A 19,380-nucleotide genomic window follows, 5' to 3' on the forward strand; every position below is an offset into this window, starting at 1 on the left:
CTGGAGTCAGAAGGTTTAAAATTAGGAGGTGTCAGAATTCCAGTACAATTCTTAAGTTACTGTCAATAAATGCTAAAGGGCTGCTCTTAAAGGTGTAGTGACTTGGCAGGCGTTGCTGCCTGGCTTGTGTGTGATAAGATGCTTGAGAAACATGTGTGGATTTGTCCTGATATAGCTTAAAAGTGTAAATCTTCCAAATGGTACACACGTGCATTTACACATCCATATATCAAGATTCTTGAGTGGCCGCTGTGTGCCAGTGCGTGTGTTTGTGCGTCCTTCTTCACATTAATGTTTGTAGGATCTGTTGACAGGGAAGCATGCAGCATTTTATTTGCTCAAGGGCTGAAAAAACACATGGGGCTAGCAAGGGAGCACTGTGATATGAGCCTGCTGAAAGCAAGCTGGCGAGCCAGAATTCAACCCCGGTATCATGAGTCAACTAAGCATATAAACACGCAGCGCATAAACAGGAGCGTGCAACATAAAAATGTATTAATGCAAAAGTAAAAATAGCCATTCTGCTGCTTGCTGACTTGCAGGATATACAAATGGAGGAGTTTTTATCTTTAGAAGCAGGAGTTCCTCCGCGTTTCTTTGCTGACGAATATTTAATCGTACATTTAAAGCTCTGGAATATTCACAGTTATTAGTGTCTTTTGTAAAATGTGTGAAAATGTGTAGATTTGGCATCATTTCAAATCAAACTTTACGTTTCCTATTGTAGATTACCAAACCATTCTACATCTACAAACACCAACTGACTGGATCTCATTGACGACTGGGTGCACATATTTAGAGCAATTCCAGTTTCTATTACAGCCTCATGGGGGCGATAAAGCATTTTGTCAATGGTGGGAACCGCAAACTAAAAATGAAAGCAGCGCTAATTCTAAATATTGTACATAGTGATGCTAATGGAGTGAATTCAACCATGTGAAGCGAGGAGAACATGTGGAGGCTCTTAAAAAATCATAAATGGGATTTCTTGCATGTTTTTGTTTTACTAACACGTGTAACCATGCACTGCAAAACAACAAAATCTTGGCAAGTAGTTTTGTTCTAGTTTCTAGTGCCCTTAAAATAAGGCAAAACTAACTCACAAGTAAACTTTTGGAAATGTAGAGGAGCTTCTTTTAAATAAGTAATTCCTTGATATTGCAGATTATTTAACTTGTAACAACACATTTTCCCCATGTTATAAGTGTAATAATCTTCCACTGGAAGTAGCACTTTTATATGAATATTAAGGAATTATTGACATCAATCAAACTCCTATATCTTGCTGAAAAGTTACTTATCAGTTAGTTTTGTCTTATGTTAAGTGTACTAAGATATTTGCACTAAAAACAACAACAAAAATAAGATTTTTTGTTTTTTCAGTGTTGTATCCCTCTGCATACCTAACTTGTTTGTTGGTTGTATGCGTAACATTTGCTCAATAAACTTTCTTTAAAAAAAAGAGAGAAAGCGAGGAGAGGAAACAGAAACAGTCTTCACTGACTTCAAAATAAGAGCATGAACGTAAACATCCAAGTACTTGAAGGATTAACAGTCGATAACTGAAACTTCAACACAGATGTCAAAATTTATCCAACTAAGTTTACAAATTAGTGCTATAGAATTTATTTAGAAAATTTAATTTAGAGGTAGTTGAGTGTGCTAAATGTTTTCAAGGTTAGCAAAATGCTAATGTGCAAAACAAAATCTCAGAACCGCTCTTAGCATGTTAGCATAAGTGTGCCCACCACTGTGCTTGCTTGTAGAATAATAAATTACCTGAACAACAAAGTGACTTTTTCAAAGCAAACCCTTTCACTTTTTGCTTCCTTTGGTCCCTAAGTGACAAATTATTGTTTTTCTTCTTTTCACAATCTGACACGTTTGTTTTTATCCAAACATGCGTCAGCATTCAGACTTAGAATAATGTTGACTGAGAGTCTGCAACTGACAAAGGCAGTGCTAAAGAGTGATGTACAATAGTTTGAAAAGCAGTAAATCCTTCCATCATTGTTCATCATTGGTGACCGAGTTGTAGCCTAAACGAGCGTGGGATTCATCCTGCAGCTGCTCGCCATCCCGCTTTCATCGACGGGGTGGCAAACGACGCTGAGGTCACCGCCTACAGGCAGAGACAGCCGGCTATACGTCACCCTGATCATTATCAGATGAATTAATGGAACATGTAGAAGCATAGATAAAAACATAATGTGCATCCAGTTAAAGTTTAAGCAGCAAGGACAGAATGCTACGGCTAATTTAAGCTCCAAACAGGAAGAGCTCAGAGGTAACAACCCATAAATGAAGCCAGAAAGTTCCTACGCTCCCGTACAGCAGATCTGTTAAAAAAACAAAACAAACTAGGGCTTTTATTTTGTAATATTCATTTATTGTTCAATAAAAATAAATTTTAAAAAAGTGACGTGATGTCTCCTTCATGACTTTGCCTGATGGATCCACCAACAGTTCCTTGTAAACACAGGGCTGTATTTTTACCACACCAGAAAGGAAACTCAAAACCTTCTTTTCCCCTCATTTCAGAGCCCGTAATGTCACTGACTTTTGACATCTCCAGTGGTCACAGCCCCCCCCAACTCTCTGGTTAGTTTCACATTGAGGGCAGATACAGTACATTCATCCCCTGATCTCCTCGGTTCAGTTTGAGTCATTTGTCTTTGCAGATGGCCGTCGTAAAAAAACAAAACAAAAAACAAAAACACGAATAAAGAGGACATCTAGCCGCTAACACGAGAGCTGGAGCCATCAGTAAAACCAGTTACGACGCATTAGAACATCTTTATACAGCAGTTTACATGTAAAACATGTCTGTGAATGTGTAAGAAAGGTCAGCTCTGTAAACAGTGAGGACGCGTCTGTTAGCGCCCCGCTAGCAGGTTCAACATGCTACAGTAACCGAGTCAGTAAACTCAATAAACTCGATGCTACATTGTACTCGTTTTTATTTACAGTAATAAATGCTGCTGAGCCTGCAGGCAAAATTTTGGAGCAGAAAATAATTTCATCTGGTGCAAAAATAGTCAAAGAAAATGAAAGATGAAATGGGAAATGTAACATAATTCTGTAATATTTTAAAAAGGGAATGTTTACGAGGCTTCGCTTTTGTGCAGGAAGATCTGTTAGAGTAGCCAGAACTGTAAACAAATATTCATTAATACCTTACTGTGGTTTCTGGAACATAAAAACTCATAACTAAAGTCATTTGAATTAAATTAAAAAATGCATCTGAGAAGGTAACAGTAGATACTTTTATTACACTTCAATTTTTTTTTCTCTTTCCATCGTGATCAGAGAGCTAACAAGCTTTTTTTTGCTTTCTTTTTAAGCATCAAACATATGGAATCAATTTTGTACCATATATATATTTACATCTTTTTCCATCTCCCTTGTTTTCTGTGGTTGGACAATTTATTTTGCTTCTAATTAAACTTTTTTTCTCAGTTTAATCTGTTTTAACTGTTTCACGTTATCAATTTTGTTACAGTTATCTGACATATATGAACATCTGAATCAGGGATGCACCGATGCAAAAAAATTGGGCCAATATTGATAATATTACCGTTATGAGCAATAACCGATATTTACCAATGTTATGCATATTTCACTACCATTTCGACACCGTTGGGGGAAAAAACCCAACCAGAAACAAATAAAAAATAAATATTGGTTGTATCGGCTGAGCTTTATGTATCGGACCAAGACCGATACGTTCAATAATGACTGGTATCGGATGTTGATACCGATATTTTGGTGCGTCCCTAATCTCAATATCTGGAATGGCATGTTCTCTTGTGTTTCTAATTTTTAAATATTAAAAATGCAAAAAAATTAAATTTCCTAGGAATTCTGATCAACTTAGAAAAGTGAATATTTTTTTCCTACCATTTTGATAGTAGGGTAACTTATTGTAGCACCAATAATTTTGTTCTAAAATATAATTTTTGTATCGAGTCGCCAGTGCTCCATTGTCAGTGTTTTAGACAGGAAGATTTTTGGTGGCGCACCGCCTCCAACCTCCATGTTTGATGTGTAAAACTTTTAGTTTCTGGGGAAATAACTGCTAAATATGATGTTTTAAGAGCTTTGTGACATTTTTCAGATTGGAGACACCAGAAGACCCATTTGGTTTTAACCCCAAACAGGTTAGCCGCTATCTTTAGCATTTTGTATTTGTCTGAATTTATGCTAAATGAAGACTAGCTAAATGTCTAAATGTGTTCTTACGACAATGTGTAACAAAGCTTATAAAACTAAAACAAGCAACATTTCCTGTGCATGTGTTTTTCAGACAGGCCAGTGAATTTCTACAGAGCCTCACCTCGCAGGTGAGAACCTTTGGTTTGCCTTCACTCGTCTTCTGTGACGTGCTTTTAAATGCTTGTTATGAAACCAAGTTTGGTTTATCTGCAGAAACACAGAACCTCCTAAAACCTTAAAAACATTCCTGCTGCATGTGGAGAAGAGCTCAGCGTGAAGTGCAACAAAACCAGAGACGTGGTTGGCGAGTTATGAAGAAGTCCTTCAAATCAAAGCAGGTGTGAAACATCCAACTGATGCATGATCAGGATGAAACTTACAGCTGCTCCATGAAAGGTCAAAGGGCCAGAATGGCAGCTAATGAATGTTTGCGTGATATCTATTTCAATTTAAATCAACACAATGGAGAGTATTGCTTCTTTTTCCTTGTTTGGAAAATCAGCTGGTTTATAGGATCTATTTTAGCTAGACTAGTCGACTTTAGAGAGGACAGCACCACCGAATTTTGTGCCAATGTTCATTATTTCCTGCTTGGCTGCTAAATACCAGGCAAGGGAGAAACCAAGAGCGGCTCTGACCGGCTTACAGGTCAAGTTTCCTCATGTTTTACCTCTGAACACGTTTCAATAATGCATCTCTGGAAACCAAAGCCTGAAGCTCTTTGGGAGTCGTAACATAAAAAGCTCATAGGAAAAGACTTTTCTGTTCGCAACGACAGCAAATTAGGACCACTATGTAGAAAAAAAGTACATTTCTGACAAAAAACTGAAGTTTTGAGATCACAGAGATTTTCTAGAGAAAACTGGAGATGTGTGAGCTTGAAAAGTCAAAAGATTTGCTAGAAAAACAATCTGAATTTTTTTAAATTAACCTAAAATTTTCTAGACCAAATATTCAGAGCTTGAAAAGTAAAAAAAAAAATTGCAAGAATAAAATCAGAAAATTGGAGATTAATCTCAGAAATTTTGTAGAACAAATCTTGGACATTTCTGAACTTCAGAAGTAAAAACAAAATCCTAGAAAAGAAAGTCAGACAATTTTAGATGGATTTCAGAAATTTTCTTGAAAAAAATTCAGAAATTTATAGGTTAATTTAACAAAATTTTAAGAAAAAGCAAAGAAATTTCAGAGCTCCAAAAAAAAAAGGCAAAAAAAAACAACCTCAAAACAATCTGAGAAATTTTCTAGAAAACTCTTCTGATTCTGAATTTCAAAAGTCTTAAAGTTTTTTCAAGCATATTTTGAACATTTTGGAGTCTTATGGTGTAAATTTACTCCTCCTTTTTTCTACAAAGTCCCCAACATGCCGTCGTAGTGTGACGATGATGATGATGAAGTCATTTTGGAAACGCACGCAGCCCAAAGTGCTGGTTTCAGCCGTGCCAAACATCAGACTGTGAGATTTGCTCAGTGTCACAATCTTCTGCTCAACAATTTCTGACAGCATGAAGAAAAAAAAAGACTTTTTCTCTGTTTCATGTTGAGCGTTCATTTGGCGTCCATATGAGGGTCTGATGTTCGTAGAAAAAAAGCTCTTCTGTTTGGGAGAACACATTTCACAGAAACAGATTCTCAGAAAAAATAAAAACACTCAGAATGTCACAGTTTGCAGTCAAAACAACAAAGACGGCCGAATTCACGGATTTAAACGCAGGTTTAAAAACCTGAAGGCGCGTCACACCGTGGTGGCCCGGCTGTGTTTGAGCGCTAGAGGAGAGTAGTCCTTGATGCGAACGCACAGTTTGCCCCGCAGCCAGGGGTTCTGCAGCTCCAGGGGACAAAAGTCGTCCTGCAGCCACTTCTCCCTGTTGTCCACCACCAGCACCAGGCCGAAGTGCTTCACCTGCTCCGGGCCGTAGCTCACACACTGCTGCTGCTCCTCGCCGCCGCCCAGCAGGCGCCGGGACACCGCGTTCATCTCCTGCACCACCAGCTGGATCATTTCCCGGGCCGTCGTGACCGAAGTTACGCAAAGCTGCAACACAAGGAGAGGAGGAGGAAGAGGCGACGCTTAGCTCAGCTTCAGACAGACACACACAGCAACAGCAACTAAAAACAGATGAAAATTAAATAGAAACTCAGGGAAATTATTTTAAAACCCCACAAAGTGCTACGGGTCAAACTAAGAAAAAAAAGGAGAATAAAGTTGTGAGAGAAAAAAGTCAAAATGATACGAGGATTAGGTCGTGGAACAAAAATGTCATAAGAATAAAGTTGTAATACTACGAGATAAAAGTTGCAATATCAGAAAAAAGTCATAATAATATAAGAAGAAAGTTGTAGTATTATAAAAATAGTTGTGGAATAAAAAAGTTATGAGAAAAAAGTTGTAATTATCTGAGAATGAACCGCCGGAGCTGAAAATGTTACAAATATTGGAACTTTGGTCCCAGTCAAACTGAGTCTAATAATAATAATAGATTTTATTCATAAAGTCTTTTATATCTTTAGATCTCAAAGGGCAAGAAACAAAAGCAAAACAAGCGATTGTAGTGGATAAAAATACTTAAAGAAATTCAATAAATTAGGTGTGAGTGTGTGTGTGCATGGTTGTTTGTCCTGTATGTCTTTGTGTTGCCCTGCGACAGACTGGCGACCTGTCCAGGGTGTACCCCGCCTCTCGCCCGGAACGTAGCTGGAGATAGGCACCAGCAACCCTCCCGACCCCATTAGGGACAAGGGTGAACAGAAAATGGATGGATGGATGGATGAAATTCAATAAATTAAAACAGCTATCTAAGAAAATGAACCAAACATTTTGCTAAAAATAAATGTCTTAACTCCTTTTTAAGCAGTGGGTGGATTGTTGTCATGGAGGGCATTCCGTAGCACCTAGAACACCGGTGTCAAACTCCAGGCCTCCAGTCGCTGTCCTGCAGTTTTTAGATGTGCCACAGGTACAAAACACTGGAATGAAACGGCTTCATCACCTCCTCCTTGTGTAGATCAGTTCTCCAGAGCCTTAATGACCTAATTATTCTGTTCTGGTGCAGCAGAGGCTCATCTAAAAGTTGCAGGACTGCGGCCCTTGAGGACTGGAGTTTGACACCCTTGGCCTGGAGGAAACAGGCTGGCGGTGCTGCGGTACCTTAACGCTGGTCTCGTTGGGCAGACCCGTTCGGTACTGTGGGTAGACTCTGAGCGTGGCGTGGCAGCCCTTCCTGAACACGGCCGGCGACGGCGAGTTGAGTCTCTGCGTGCCGCTGTCCTCCGATAGCGTCCGAGCCGGCGGACGCTGAGGCGCACAGCGCTCGGCAGAGCAGCAGCGGTCCACCGACGACGGCCGGTCCCACCGGCTCTGCGGCGAGGCAGAGGGGGAGGAGCGGTGGGGGTGCGGCTGCTGCTGGGCCGACGTGCTGGACGGGAACTCCAGGCTGCTGGTCCTCACGCAGAAGGCCTGCCTCTTCTCTGTGATGTGCAGCAGTTCGATTTGCCTGCTGGGGAGGATGAATTCGCTGTCGAACAGCTCCGGCGGGCCCCTCCGCTTTTCCCGCCCCAGCTGAGGCTCTGAGGCCTGGAGGACGTCCGGCGTGGAGTCCCTCAGGGGGCCGTGCCCGCCGGCACCGGGGCAGCTCAGCCCCCCTGAGCCGCCGCCGTCGCTGCGCAGGAAGCCGCGCGGCTCCAGGGGCGCCGAGGAGGACAGGGGGGACGGGGGCAGCAGGTCCAGCTCACGCGGGCTCTGCGCCCGGCTGGAGTCGTAGTCGCTGTCGGTGGTGAGGAAGACTTCAGAGGAACCCTCTTCATCTGACAGACCGGGATAATCTGATGGAGGTAATAAAACAGCAGCAGTAAACCTACAAAGCCTCGGAAAATGATTCACCAAAAGTAATAAATTAAAATGAGATCAATATTTTCATCATAATTTATCAATTTTCTCTTTCTACCAAAAACTGGATGATAAAAATGTTCAGTCTGGTGAATTGGTCTCAACCTTCTACAATTTTGTTTGCAGAGACTAGATAATTCATCTTATTTGTTGTTTTGTTTATTTTTAATTTATTAATCTCTGAGAATATGCTCTTGCATTATAATAATATTGCCGTTATATTACTTGAAAATGGTCTTAAAATAACAATATTATCGTTTATTACAGTAACTTCCAGGACATTTAATCATCCAGAAACATTTGTTATTGTGACAGACCTAATAACACTTTAGCTTTTTCACATTTTGTCAGATCACAACTACTGATGCTCCGATCCACTGTTTTCACTCCCGATACCGATATCTGATGTATCTGTCGATACTGATCCGATAAGAAAAAATGGCTGAACTTATTAAAGCGATTCTTTTTCTGAAACATAGATGTACTGACTTGCATATTAATATGATAACTCTGCACCAGTGCAGCAAGTTTAAGAACACCAACAGCTGCATAAGTTTGGTCAAATATGCAAAAACAACTTTCAGTGAAATTAGGAGCAGAACAGCTGACGTAAAATAAATATGAAACTGGTTCAGAAAATGCAATTAGAATCTCTAAATATAAAGAAAAAACTAGACTGAATAGATTTGCCCTCATGAATCAGGCAGTTTTTTTCCAATACTTTGACCGATACCGATTCCAATATTTAATCGGTGCAACTTCACCGGGATTTAGTGATAAATCAAGACTAAGTAGTGGATTTTTTTAAATAAATACAATTCTGAAGAGTGTGGCATGCACTTATCTTTAGCTTCCCTTAGTTAATACTTTACAGTTCCAAGACTTCTGCGATACGTTCACTATGGCTTTATTCTCATAATGAAAAATGGCTCTAATGCTTTAAAACTTTAAAAAACTCTTTGACAAAATGTTGTAATAACGCATTTTTGAACGGGACAAATGTTTCTGCGACCGTCTCCAGGTGTTTCTGACCTGAGTGTTTGCGGCAGGGTTCTGGTGAGGGCATGGGGGAAGGCATGAAGTCCGGCTGGGAGGAGGTGGAGGCCGGTTTGTCTGGCAGAACCTCTTTAGAGAAGTCTATGATCCAGCTGATGGAGATTCCTCCTATGGGCTGCTTGTAGCGGGCGTACTGCAGGGCGTCCATGATCCACCGGGCGTCCCGCCACATCTCCTCCATTTGCTGCAGAAAATCAATTCAGCTCATCATGAATATCAATGCATATTAGGGTCTCTGTAGATAGACAAGGGGGGAAAGGAATGTAAAAATATCTAATCTCAGAAATTTTCTGAGTCTGAAGTTACAATATTTTCCAGAAAAAAGTCAGAAATTTTGAGATTAATCAGAAATGTATTGAAAATTGTCTTGGTAAACCTCAAGTAGTGTTAAAAAAATAGAATAATTTTTTTCTCCATAAAAAAAGGTAAGTTAAAAAATATGATTGAATGAAGTCAGGTTAGTACAATTAGAGCAATTGTAAATTTAAAAAAGTACATGTCCTCCCAAAAATTTAAATTTCAGAATAATCTAAGAAAATTCAAAGAAAAACTGAAACGTTTCTAAGTTTGAAAAGTTAAAAATTGACTGGAAAGAAACTCAGACGTTTTGAGATTAATCTGGAATTTTTTGAAAATTGTTGCAATAAATGTCAATCAACAAAAAAATGATTGAAATATATTTTTTACTATGTTCTCCATCAAAAAAATGCTGAGCTTGAAAAGTGAATTTTTTTTTAATCTTATCTTGAAATAGTTTTCAGTATTTTTTAAAACTGTTTTCTCACGCTTTTCAGGCTGTTTTCCCACGAGAGAATAAAAAATATCAGTAAATTCAGAAACATGATTAAACAAAATGTAACATTACAACAGAAATTTTGAAATTTCTTATAAAAACAAGGACATTCCTGAGTTTGAAACGTTTGTCAGAAATGTGAGAACAGAGATGTTCTAGAAAAAAACTTGGAAATTCCTGAGTTGCCAAAGTCTAAATTTGTCACAATAAATTTAAATTAATGTTATAAAAACGGATTAAAATATAGGATTTCTTTCTTTTTTCTTTTTTTTTTTACTGTTTTCTTCTTTTTTCCACCAAAGAATCAAGAAATATCAGTAAATTCAAAAATCAGATTAGATAAAGTCAGTTAGTTCCACGGCGTTTTCATGTCTCTGAAGTTTACGGCTGCATTAAGTCCAATCTGTGCAAATTTTCCTGATGGTGCAGCTGATACCTGCATTTGCTCCTGGACCTGCTGGTGCTTCTTCTTGGCGGCCAGCAGCTCGGCCTCGGAGAAAGCTTCCCGCAGAGCCTGCTGCGACATGAGCGACTCCAGCTCCAGCAACGCCGACACTCTGCAGTACTGGCCGATGAAACCGGGGCAGTACGCGTTAAAGTGGACTGGAAGGACGCAGAAACACAGAGTCAGGAAATACAGGAACCCACAGCAGTGTGTTAGGGCTACTGTACGTGGAAAAGTAACAGAAGGAAGAGGAAATTACACTCGGAAAGATTTTGAGACTAATCTAAGACATTTTCTAGAAAAAGCTTGGAAACTTCTGAGTTTAAAAAGTCGAAAACTTGCTAGAAGAAAACTCAGAACTGTTTATATTAATCTCTGGCATGTTCTACTAAAACCCATCAAATTTCTGAGTTTCAAAAGTAACAATTTTGGACTCAGAAAGTTCCATGTTTTTTCTAGAAAATTTCTAAACTTTGAAATAAAAAACATTGCTAGAAAAAACTAAGAAATGTTCAGATTAATCTCAGGAATATTCTAGTAAAAATTTATGAGTTTCAAAAGTTTATATTTTTCATTCAGAAATGTTCATGGTTTTTCTAGAAAGTTTTAAGTTTGAAAAGTCAAAAATTTGATAGTAGAAACTTTCATGTAGAAACATGAACATTTCTGAGTTTTAACAGTAAAAAAATTAGTGAAATTGCTTTTTTTTTTTCTAGAAACCTTCTGAGCTTTGAAAGTCAAAGATTTCCCAGTAGGAACTCAGACGTTTTGAGATTAATCTCAGACGTTTTCTAGAAAAACACAGATATTTCCCACTCCTAAAAGTCAAAAAAATTTAACTCAGAAATGTTTGTTTTTCCGAGAAAGTCTCTGGGTTTGAAAAGTCGAACATTTGCTAGAAAAAACCCTCAAATGTTTACATTAGTCCCAGAAATTTACTAGAAAAACCAGGGCAATTTTAACTTGAAAAGTCGAAAACTTGCAAAAAGAAAACTCACAAATTTTTAGATCAACCTCAGACATTTCTGAGTTTCAAATGTCAACAATTTTTATATTTAGAAATGTCCATATTTTTCTAGAAAATTTCATTTTTTTCTAGCAAATTTTTGAACTCAGAATTATCCATGTTTTTCTAGAACATTTTATAATTTAGTCTCAAAATTACTGAGTTTTTTCTAGCAAATTTTTGACTTTCAAAGCTCAGAAATTTTCTTAATTTTTCTAGAATTCTTTTGGCAGAAATATACTCCTCTTTTTTTCCCTCTTCATTGGCTCTAGTCCTCTGTTCGCCGCTCTGTTCCAGGCTTTGGTTTCACCTGATAAAGTCTGTGGTAAAGAGTGAAGCCGACTCCTGATCCACTGACCGAGTTCGAAGATCTGCAGCGGCAGCGTGAGGAGTCCGGACCGGGGGGAGTACGGGTGGTTCTGACCGGGAGCCGTGCACACCTCATCTGAAGGTGGCAGCAGCAGCAGGAAGGACACCTTTTCTCCAAACTCCAACACTTCCTGGCTGTAGATCCGGAAATCCTGAGCCTGGAAAGACACAGAGGATTCAGCAAAAGCGCTGGAGGATTTTTACATTATTGTTCTCTCTTAAAAAAAAATAATCTGTGGACACATTTCTGAACTCAACTATTTACAGGGAGTTCTTTATATTTCACAGCACAGGCTTCACTTATCAATGGTAGTTATGCAGAAAGTTCAATGAACTGTTTTTATATTCTATAACTGCTTCAAAAAGTTTTCCACACTGCAAACCCACTAAATATTACCAAATATTTTTGTCTAGTTTCTAGTGCAAATATCTTAGTTACTTGTAAGTTAGTTTTTTCTTATTTTAAATCTATTAAAATATTTTTACGAGAAACAAAGCCAAAATTACTTTGGAAATGTAATTTTTTTTTTCAGCATTCTGTTGATTTTCTTTGTTTTTTTTAAATTTATTTGGTGGAGTAATATCTTCACTAAGTGATGCAAAAGTCAAAGTAAAAGATAATCATCAATAAAAGGTGGAACGCCAATGAAAATGGTTCAATATCTTTTAGCTATTCCTTATTTGCTGTAGATACTTTAAGCCAGACAAAAAAAAACAACCATGAGCCAAAGAAAAACTGTGGAAGAAAAAACTCTGCAGAGCAACTGATTCAAACAAAAACTGCATGAAACTTTGGCTGCTGGGAAGAAAAACGGCGACGTTGGAGGTGGTAGAGAGGTTTTGCTCAGGACTTCACTTTAAGATGCTGCAGCGGTGAAAGTGCAGCAACAAAGCTGATTGATTTTATGAGACTAGTTCTGATCATCACCTCTAGACTCACCTGGTTTCCAGGAACATTGATGTGCGCCATCAGATCCCTGACTGCGCCGCGCAGGTCGTGTAAGAGGCGATGCGGCGCGCTCTGAACGTCCTGATCCATTTCCAGAGCTTCATCCAGACAGCTGAGCGCCTGAAGCCACTGCCACTCCTCTCTGAGGAACAAACAAACTGAGAGTTATTACAGCTTAGTTACACATCTGCTGTCCATGTTACACTAATAAATGCTTCAGGGACCAAGAATATATGGCAGGAATATTTAGGTGTGCATGCTTAATAAGACTGAATGAGAAAAAAGTCAGATTTCTGAGAAAAAGTTGGAATTTAGAAAAAACATAAATTCTGAACTTAATGTCAGAATTCTAAAAAATATCAGAACTGTGAAATTCTGAGAAAAATTCAAAATTTGAAAGAAAAAAAATCTGAGATTAAAGTCAGGATTATTTTTTTCAGTCATTCTAATCCTTTCCTGTAAACTTTAGGAAATTCAAAAAAGCACAACATTTTTAAGTGTAAAAATGTTCCTGATTAAATGAAGGTGTGTGCACCATTAGTTTTTACAGCGTAGACTCGGAGCTCTCCCACCTGGACACGTTGGCGTTGTCCCGTATCTTGGTGTGACAGAGAACGTTGGGCAGTTTCTGCGGCACCAGCACCCTGATCTGCTCCACTGACGTGCAGAGCTTCAGGTAGCCCAGGTACAAACCCGGAGACAGGAGCTTCCTGCTGCGCCTGTGATAGGCCAACTTCTCCTGGGAACAGCAGAGAGCATGCTGGGAAACATTCCTGGAGACTCCATCAGAATACACTCGTTTCCATGTATCAGGGCTGAAAATAATCCGTTTTTTCATTGTGCAATTTGCTCATAACGCGCCACAAGACAAATACTTTAGTGAGCTGTGGTTTCGACAGAAGACTCTCCACCATTGTTTCAGAACCACAAGAACAGAACCAGCGCACACTGGAGACGAAAACAGCATTGCAACAATGCTATCAGGTTTACCGGCTATGGATGGAAATCAGCTTGTGGTTCCCTTCAATGCTGCGACTTCAGCGAACAAAACATCAGTTATATAACATTCAGTAACAACAGTTGGGTAATAATTACAAAATCCAAAATGTATGAAAACACAGTAAAATACCGAGCACTCACTGGGTGTTCATTCATTTTAGTCTGGTCAACTGTTCTCACAAAGAACGATGATTGATGTTTGTTTAAATGGGTGACAGCGATCAGAGGGACTTGTAATTGGACGCACTTATCAGTTTACAGATCTATTACTGCGGCCTCATGTTTTCTACATTTCTCTGAATGAGATGTTTCAAAATATGACAGAAATTTCCAAAACAATTAATCATGTTAATCGTGATTAATCGATTATTGAAATTAGCAATAGTTTAATTGTTGACTAGAGAATACAGACTCAAAAAAACGCCACTTGGTGAAAAGAAAACCATGTAGAGCAGCAACAAAGCAAAAAACTACAAAACATAAATAGATATTGTATTTAAGATTAAAAACTTTGGTCTGTAAATACGTTTTAGCTGGAAGTCCTGAAGTGGTTTGTTATTATTATATTTAGGCAGTAAATTTTTATTTTCTTAATTAAAAAAGGTACTGAATTATTTGTTTATTTGCATCTTTTTCTACCAAAAGCCCTCCATCCCATTCCTTACTGCTGAGGAAACTCTGAGAAACAACCTCAGAAATAACCATCATCTTGCGGCTGATCTGACTTCTGATCAGTTTTTCTCGCTGTGTAACTCACGTGGAGCGTGATGAGGAGCGTGTCCAAAGCGGTGGGCTCCTCGGGGGAGGAGATGGACTTGCGCTGCAGCTGGAGTTTACAAAGCTGCGTCCAGCGCACTCCGTCCAGGTTGGGGCAGGCGTTCATGTCCTTCAGCAGGACCAGCAGCGCGTTGCCATGTTTGTCTTTGATGGGCTCAAAATACACCTGGCCAAGGTCCTGCGTTCCCAGCATTCCCTGAAAAACAGAAAAGTGCCAAAGAGTTATCATAAAGAGGGAGATGTCAGGTGATGGTTCTGAATATTTGCTTGTAGAACCATCATGCTACCTGCAGCTGGGAGACGGCCTGCAGCATCTTCAGACGGGTCTGCAAGGTACACGAACAAGAGGACTGAGAGGCACTGAGACATTGCTGGAGCCAGGATATCTCCTCCCATAAGTACGACACCTGCAACAGAATTATGATTTAAAGTGGATTTCAACAAGAACTACACACAATTTCCAGACTTTGGCTGTTTTGCCATTGATCTGGCTAATGCATCATCTTTCTTTTAGTTATCTAATGCAGTAATTCCCAACACACTGTCCTGCATGTCTTAGATGTTTCCCTGATTTAAGACGCCTGATTCAAATGATGCAGCTCAACGAAAGTCTGTTAATCTAAATAATAATGTGTTCCTGAAGCAGGGAAACATTGAAACATGCAGTGCAATGTGGCTTGAGGACCAAGGTTAAGAAACACTGATCTGATGTTTCAGACTCACCTTGGAAACCTGCAGATACTGTTTAATGTGCATTATTTTCAATTTTTACACATATTTAGGCAAAGAAATGTTAGAAAATGTGACAACATCTTATTTGAACTGATGTGCATAAGACTAACATAACACCTGTCATGAGCATGAGTCTTCATGACTGCAGCAGTGAAGTCTTATTTGGTAGATAATGACGTTTAAAAGCAAAGTTGTATTAAAATTTAAATTAAAAGTGTCATTTACCAAATGAAACTTGGTGACAACAGTCAAACATTCATGTAGACTCCTTCGTGTTGTCAGTCTTATGCACACCAGTTCAAATAAAGCCAGGGTTTCCCCAGTGTATTATAAGCCTGGCGGGCCACCAGGCTTAACTTGTGCCGCCATCAGGCTTAGCATTGCTTATTTATTTACGCTTTTTAAATGTTTCCATTTTTTAAGACTTTATAGTTGGTGTTCAGATATTAATCTTCCAATAACACATAATTATCAAGTTATATTTTCCAATTTTCTGTCAACTTTAAGCATTTTTTAACTCAAAAACATGGCGGGCGGCTGAAAGAATGACAGCCGAGCGCCCCAACCACCAGGCAACTTCTTGTTTTCTACCTTCGTAAACCAAAGGAAGTCCTGCATTAGGCTGCTGGAGTATGAATCTTCTATCTCCACCACAGGAATCTGGTCCTCTGGCGTCACCAACACGTTGTCATCTCTGTAGAATATGGAGGTCAGGTAGAGACCTCTGGAGAGGAACACAGCAAGAAGAAAACCCTGAAGTTTAACAACTAAAATTAGTGCAAATATTGAAAAATAAAAGTTAGCTGCTGGAAAATAATGACACATCTTAGAGATACAGACTAAATAGTTAAAAGATGAACGTCTAATGCTTCTTATTGAACGTTGGCTTACCTTTTCAGGCTTTTTACGAATTTGCTGGTGGGTTGGAAGAGATGCCGGAGGCTTTTGGATACAGAGTGCTTCCTGCCTTGTGTTGGAGCTTTGCATTGCTCTGTGGGAAAAGATCGACTTTGTCTTCAACACATAAGACGTTTGTCCATTTAGCAAAAATATGTCTATTTGTACTCATTACTGATGTTGGTTTGTAGTTTGATTGGTTTACTTGGTTTTAGAGAGATTTGAAAAATTAATTATAATACTGGCTTTTCACCAATTCATGAACTGTTAAATCATATTTGATTATATCAACCTGTCCTGTGACTGCAGGGGGAAATCTGAGTTATTTTTCCTTTTGCTATAATCTGGCACCAAGCATCTCCTTTCAAAAGGTTAAAGAAAAGTTGTACATTGTTTCTGTGTAGATGAAGAAATAGTATAATGGTGCAAGAAATAGAACGTTTCAAAGAATACGACCAAATGTCAAAAGGTTTTACTGGCAAAGCAACATTAAAGCTTAGCTGATGTGGGCAGAGGACCCAAAACCTGTACTTAAGTACCGCAGTAGTGATACTTCAACATAGTTTTACCCAAGTAAAAAGGTATTTGGTAAAAAGTACCAAGTAACTGATCAAATTATCAATTATTTAATATGTAAAAATTGATGTGATGTGAAAATTACATCAGACAGACCAAAATAAAAAGTTAAGTGGAAATTTTGGTATTTTAATGACCAAAATGACAATAATATAATATAAAATAATATAATATAATATAATATAATATAATATAATATAATATAATATAATATAATATAATATAACGACAAAAAAACAATCAGGCAAAAAAAAGAAAGTTTCCAAACCAGTTTCATCAATAAAAAAACTTCAGAAACTTTAACAGGAACTGCAGGTGTGTGTCTGAGTCTGGGGAATTTTTGGTTAAAACATTTTTGTTTTTCATTCAGTAGAAAATCCAGAAATTTCACTCGAGGAGAGATACTTCAAAATAAAATTACTCAAGTAAAAGTAAAAAATAAAGAGTAGAAAAAGTACTCCTAAAAGTAATTTTTTTGTTTTCCAAAAAAAGGAAAAAATTACTCAAGTAAATGTAAGTAGTTACTACCCAACTGCAGCTGAGACTCTTATGATCCTGAGACAGTAACTCGGACTGACCGCCCCGTTTCCCTCACTGAGCCGACACTCGGTTCTGTTCTGTCCTGACGAGGCCCAGGTTTAAATATTCCAGAGACAGGCTGACTGACAACAAACCTGACAGGTCCAACAACATGGCCGACTGCTTCTCGCCTCTCCTGCTCTAGTGTGGTGCAGCACAATTTAGCAGTCATGCCGGCAGACTATTGGCCTACAGGGAGCCACTAGCTCCAGCCGTCTCAGGGGAGCACTAACTGTGTGTACATGTGTCTGTCTGTTTACATGCACTCACTGTGGCGGCCTTTGAGTGGAGTCCTATGTGTAGACTCAAGAAACTTGGGTAATTCATGCAGTTGTGTCTTAACCTTTAGCCATTAGCTGACAGGTAGGTCAGTTAGGTCTGCAGGGAAATGTTTATTTTTACTGGGCCACGAGGGGGTTGGAGGCAAGAGGGGGGGTTTATATATATATAGATATATAGATATAGATATAGATATTTAGGCATGCATGTATGTAGGTCTGAAGCGATTAATCAGATTAATCGTTTTAACTCAATTACTGAAATAATTGCCAACTAATTTAGTAATTGATAAATCGCTAAGTTTAGTATCCAGTCTGGTGAAAACCATATTCTGAGCAGGTAATCAATAGATTAACTGGTTATTAAAATAATCGTTTGTTGCAGCCCTAATATATATGCATGCTGGCAGTTGGGCTAAAACATTTAATCACAATCAATCACAGACAAAATAAACTTACAAGTAACTTTTCAGCCAGACGTAGGAGCTTCTTTAAGTCAGTTATTGATTTATATATTGCTGAAAAGTAACTTGTAAATTAGTGCAAAGATATTTGCACTAGAAACTAGACCAAAAATATTTGGTAACATTTTTGTTTTTGCAGTGCAGTGTGTAGGTTTACCCTCATTAGACACACAGAGCATCCCAGGTGATAAACCTCTTCATCTAAGATGCAAAACAAACTAATTTCTTCACGTCAAGGTGAAGTAACCAGAAAAAGTTTGCATCTTTTGCCCTCACCTTCCCATCAAACATGGGGGAGGGGGCTCTGCTGGCCTCAGTCCCTGGTTGACACTGAGTAAGACAGACAAGTAGGGCTGACTGCTGGGGAGGCTGTGTTAGTCAAGGCCTCTTTCACAGTTTAATTAATAGTGTTTGGACAAGAGGCAGAAGGAGGTGTGGGCCATAAGCCAGGCTGGGATGAGGCGTGGGGGGAGGGGAGGGCCAGAGCTGAACGAGAGAGCATGTGTTTGGATATTTGTGTCCGTTCGTGTACGAGCCCGTCTATCTTTACGTGCAAGTTTACAGTATATGTGTGGACAGTAGACAAGACGGCTAGTTCGCCGTGGGGGGTGCGAGAGGGAGGCAGCGGCAGTCAGTGTTAATTTATGCTCTCCTCAGACTCCAGCCCGAGACTCGTCTGTTACAGGAATAACAAACATGACCCGGGGGACACGCCACCTTGACTACTGTGCCTGAACTCTCAAGCTCAGTCAGTTGCCGCCTGACAGACCGAGAGCCACTCAATACTGACTATTATATTGCATCTGAGTCTGCCGCTAATGCGGCGCAGCCACAGAGGACAATAGTAAGTGGTGTTTGAGACAACTTTGCTCAACGGTAAATGCGGCTCGCTGCCAAGCGAAAAGGGGGACGGCGTGGACAGATTCTGACACTTATGGGACCGGCGTACAGGCGGCAGTGTTTGGGGATATAAACAGCTTGAGTGTGAGAGATGTTGATCTGCATTTTGTCACAGAGAGAGAAGTATTCAGCAGCGAGGGCTGAGTCATGGAAAGACTCAGGAGGGCGAGGGGGGCTGAGCGGCGAAGACAGAGGGGAGGTGGCATGCCATCTCGGTGTGTGCGGAGCCTCAAGTACTTGTCATGCCTCAGATTGTAAAGTGTCTGTCAAGGTGAAACGAAACACAGCGATTAGTGAAAACGTGTTGCACCTGCGAAGCTGAGCTGTTTTCTTAGGGAAAATGACTGGAGTTTGACTGAACCTGCAGCTCTGCTCCACTGACAGCTGCTTGGGTTAGTGGCCGAAGCGTTCAAACATCTTAGTACACGTAAAATAAGACAAAACTAACTGACACATAAC

General features: G+C 39.4%; 1 protein-coding gene across 3 annotated transcripts in view; it reads right to left on the minus strand.

Moving 5' to 3' along the window:
* Positions 1–2,367: 2,367 nt before the first annotated feature.
* ankfn1b (ankyrin repeat and fibronectin type III domain containing 1b) overlaps positions 2,368–19,380 on the minus strand; it is a 189,134-nt gene continuing 172,121 nt past the window's right edge. For all 3 annotated transcript variants that reach the window (XM_032575207.1, XM_032575206.1, XM_032575208.1), the window contains 11 exons: positions 16,119–16,218; positions 15,819–15,951; positions 14,783–14,902; positions 14,476–14,691; positions 13,292–13,458; positions 12,711–12,861; positions 11,760–11,928; positions 10,387–10,553; positions 9,134–9,341; positions 7,364–8,037; positions 2,368–6,250 (listed from right to left, as the gene is read on the minus strand). In XM_032575207.1, the coding sequence (XP_032431098.1) occupies positions 5,951–6,250; positions 7,364–8,037; positions 9,134–9,341; positions 10,387–10,553; positions 11,760–11,928; positions 12,711–12,861; positions 13,292–13,458; positions 14,476–14,691; positions 14,783–14,902; positions 15,819–15,951; positions 16,119–16,218 (2,405 nt within the window). In that variant the 3' untranslated portion in view covers positions 2,368–5,950. The remainder of the gene's footprint in view (positions 6,251–7,363; positions 8,038–9,133; positions 9,342–10,386; positions 10,554–11,759; positions 11,929–12,710; positions 12,862–13,291; positions 13,459–14,475; positions 14,692–14,782; positions 14,903–15,818; positions 15,952–16,118; positions 16,219–19,380) is intronic.

This window comes from Xiphophorus hellerii, chromosome 10 (genome assembly GCF_003331165.1).
Source record: "Xiphophorus hellerii strain 12219 chromosome 10, Xiphophorus_hellerii-4.1, whole genome shotgun sequence".
Lineage (NCBI taxonomy): Eukaryota > Metazoa > Chordata > Actinopteri > Cyprinodontiformes > Poeciliidae > Xiphophorus > Xiphophorus hellerii.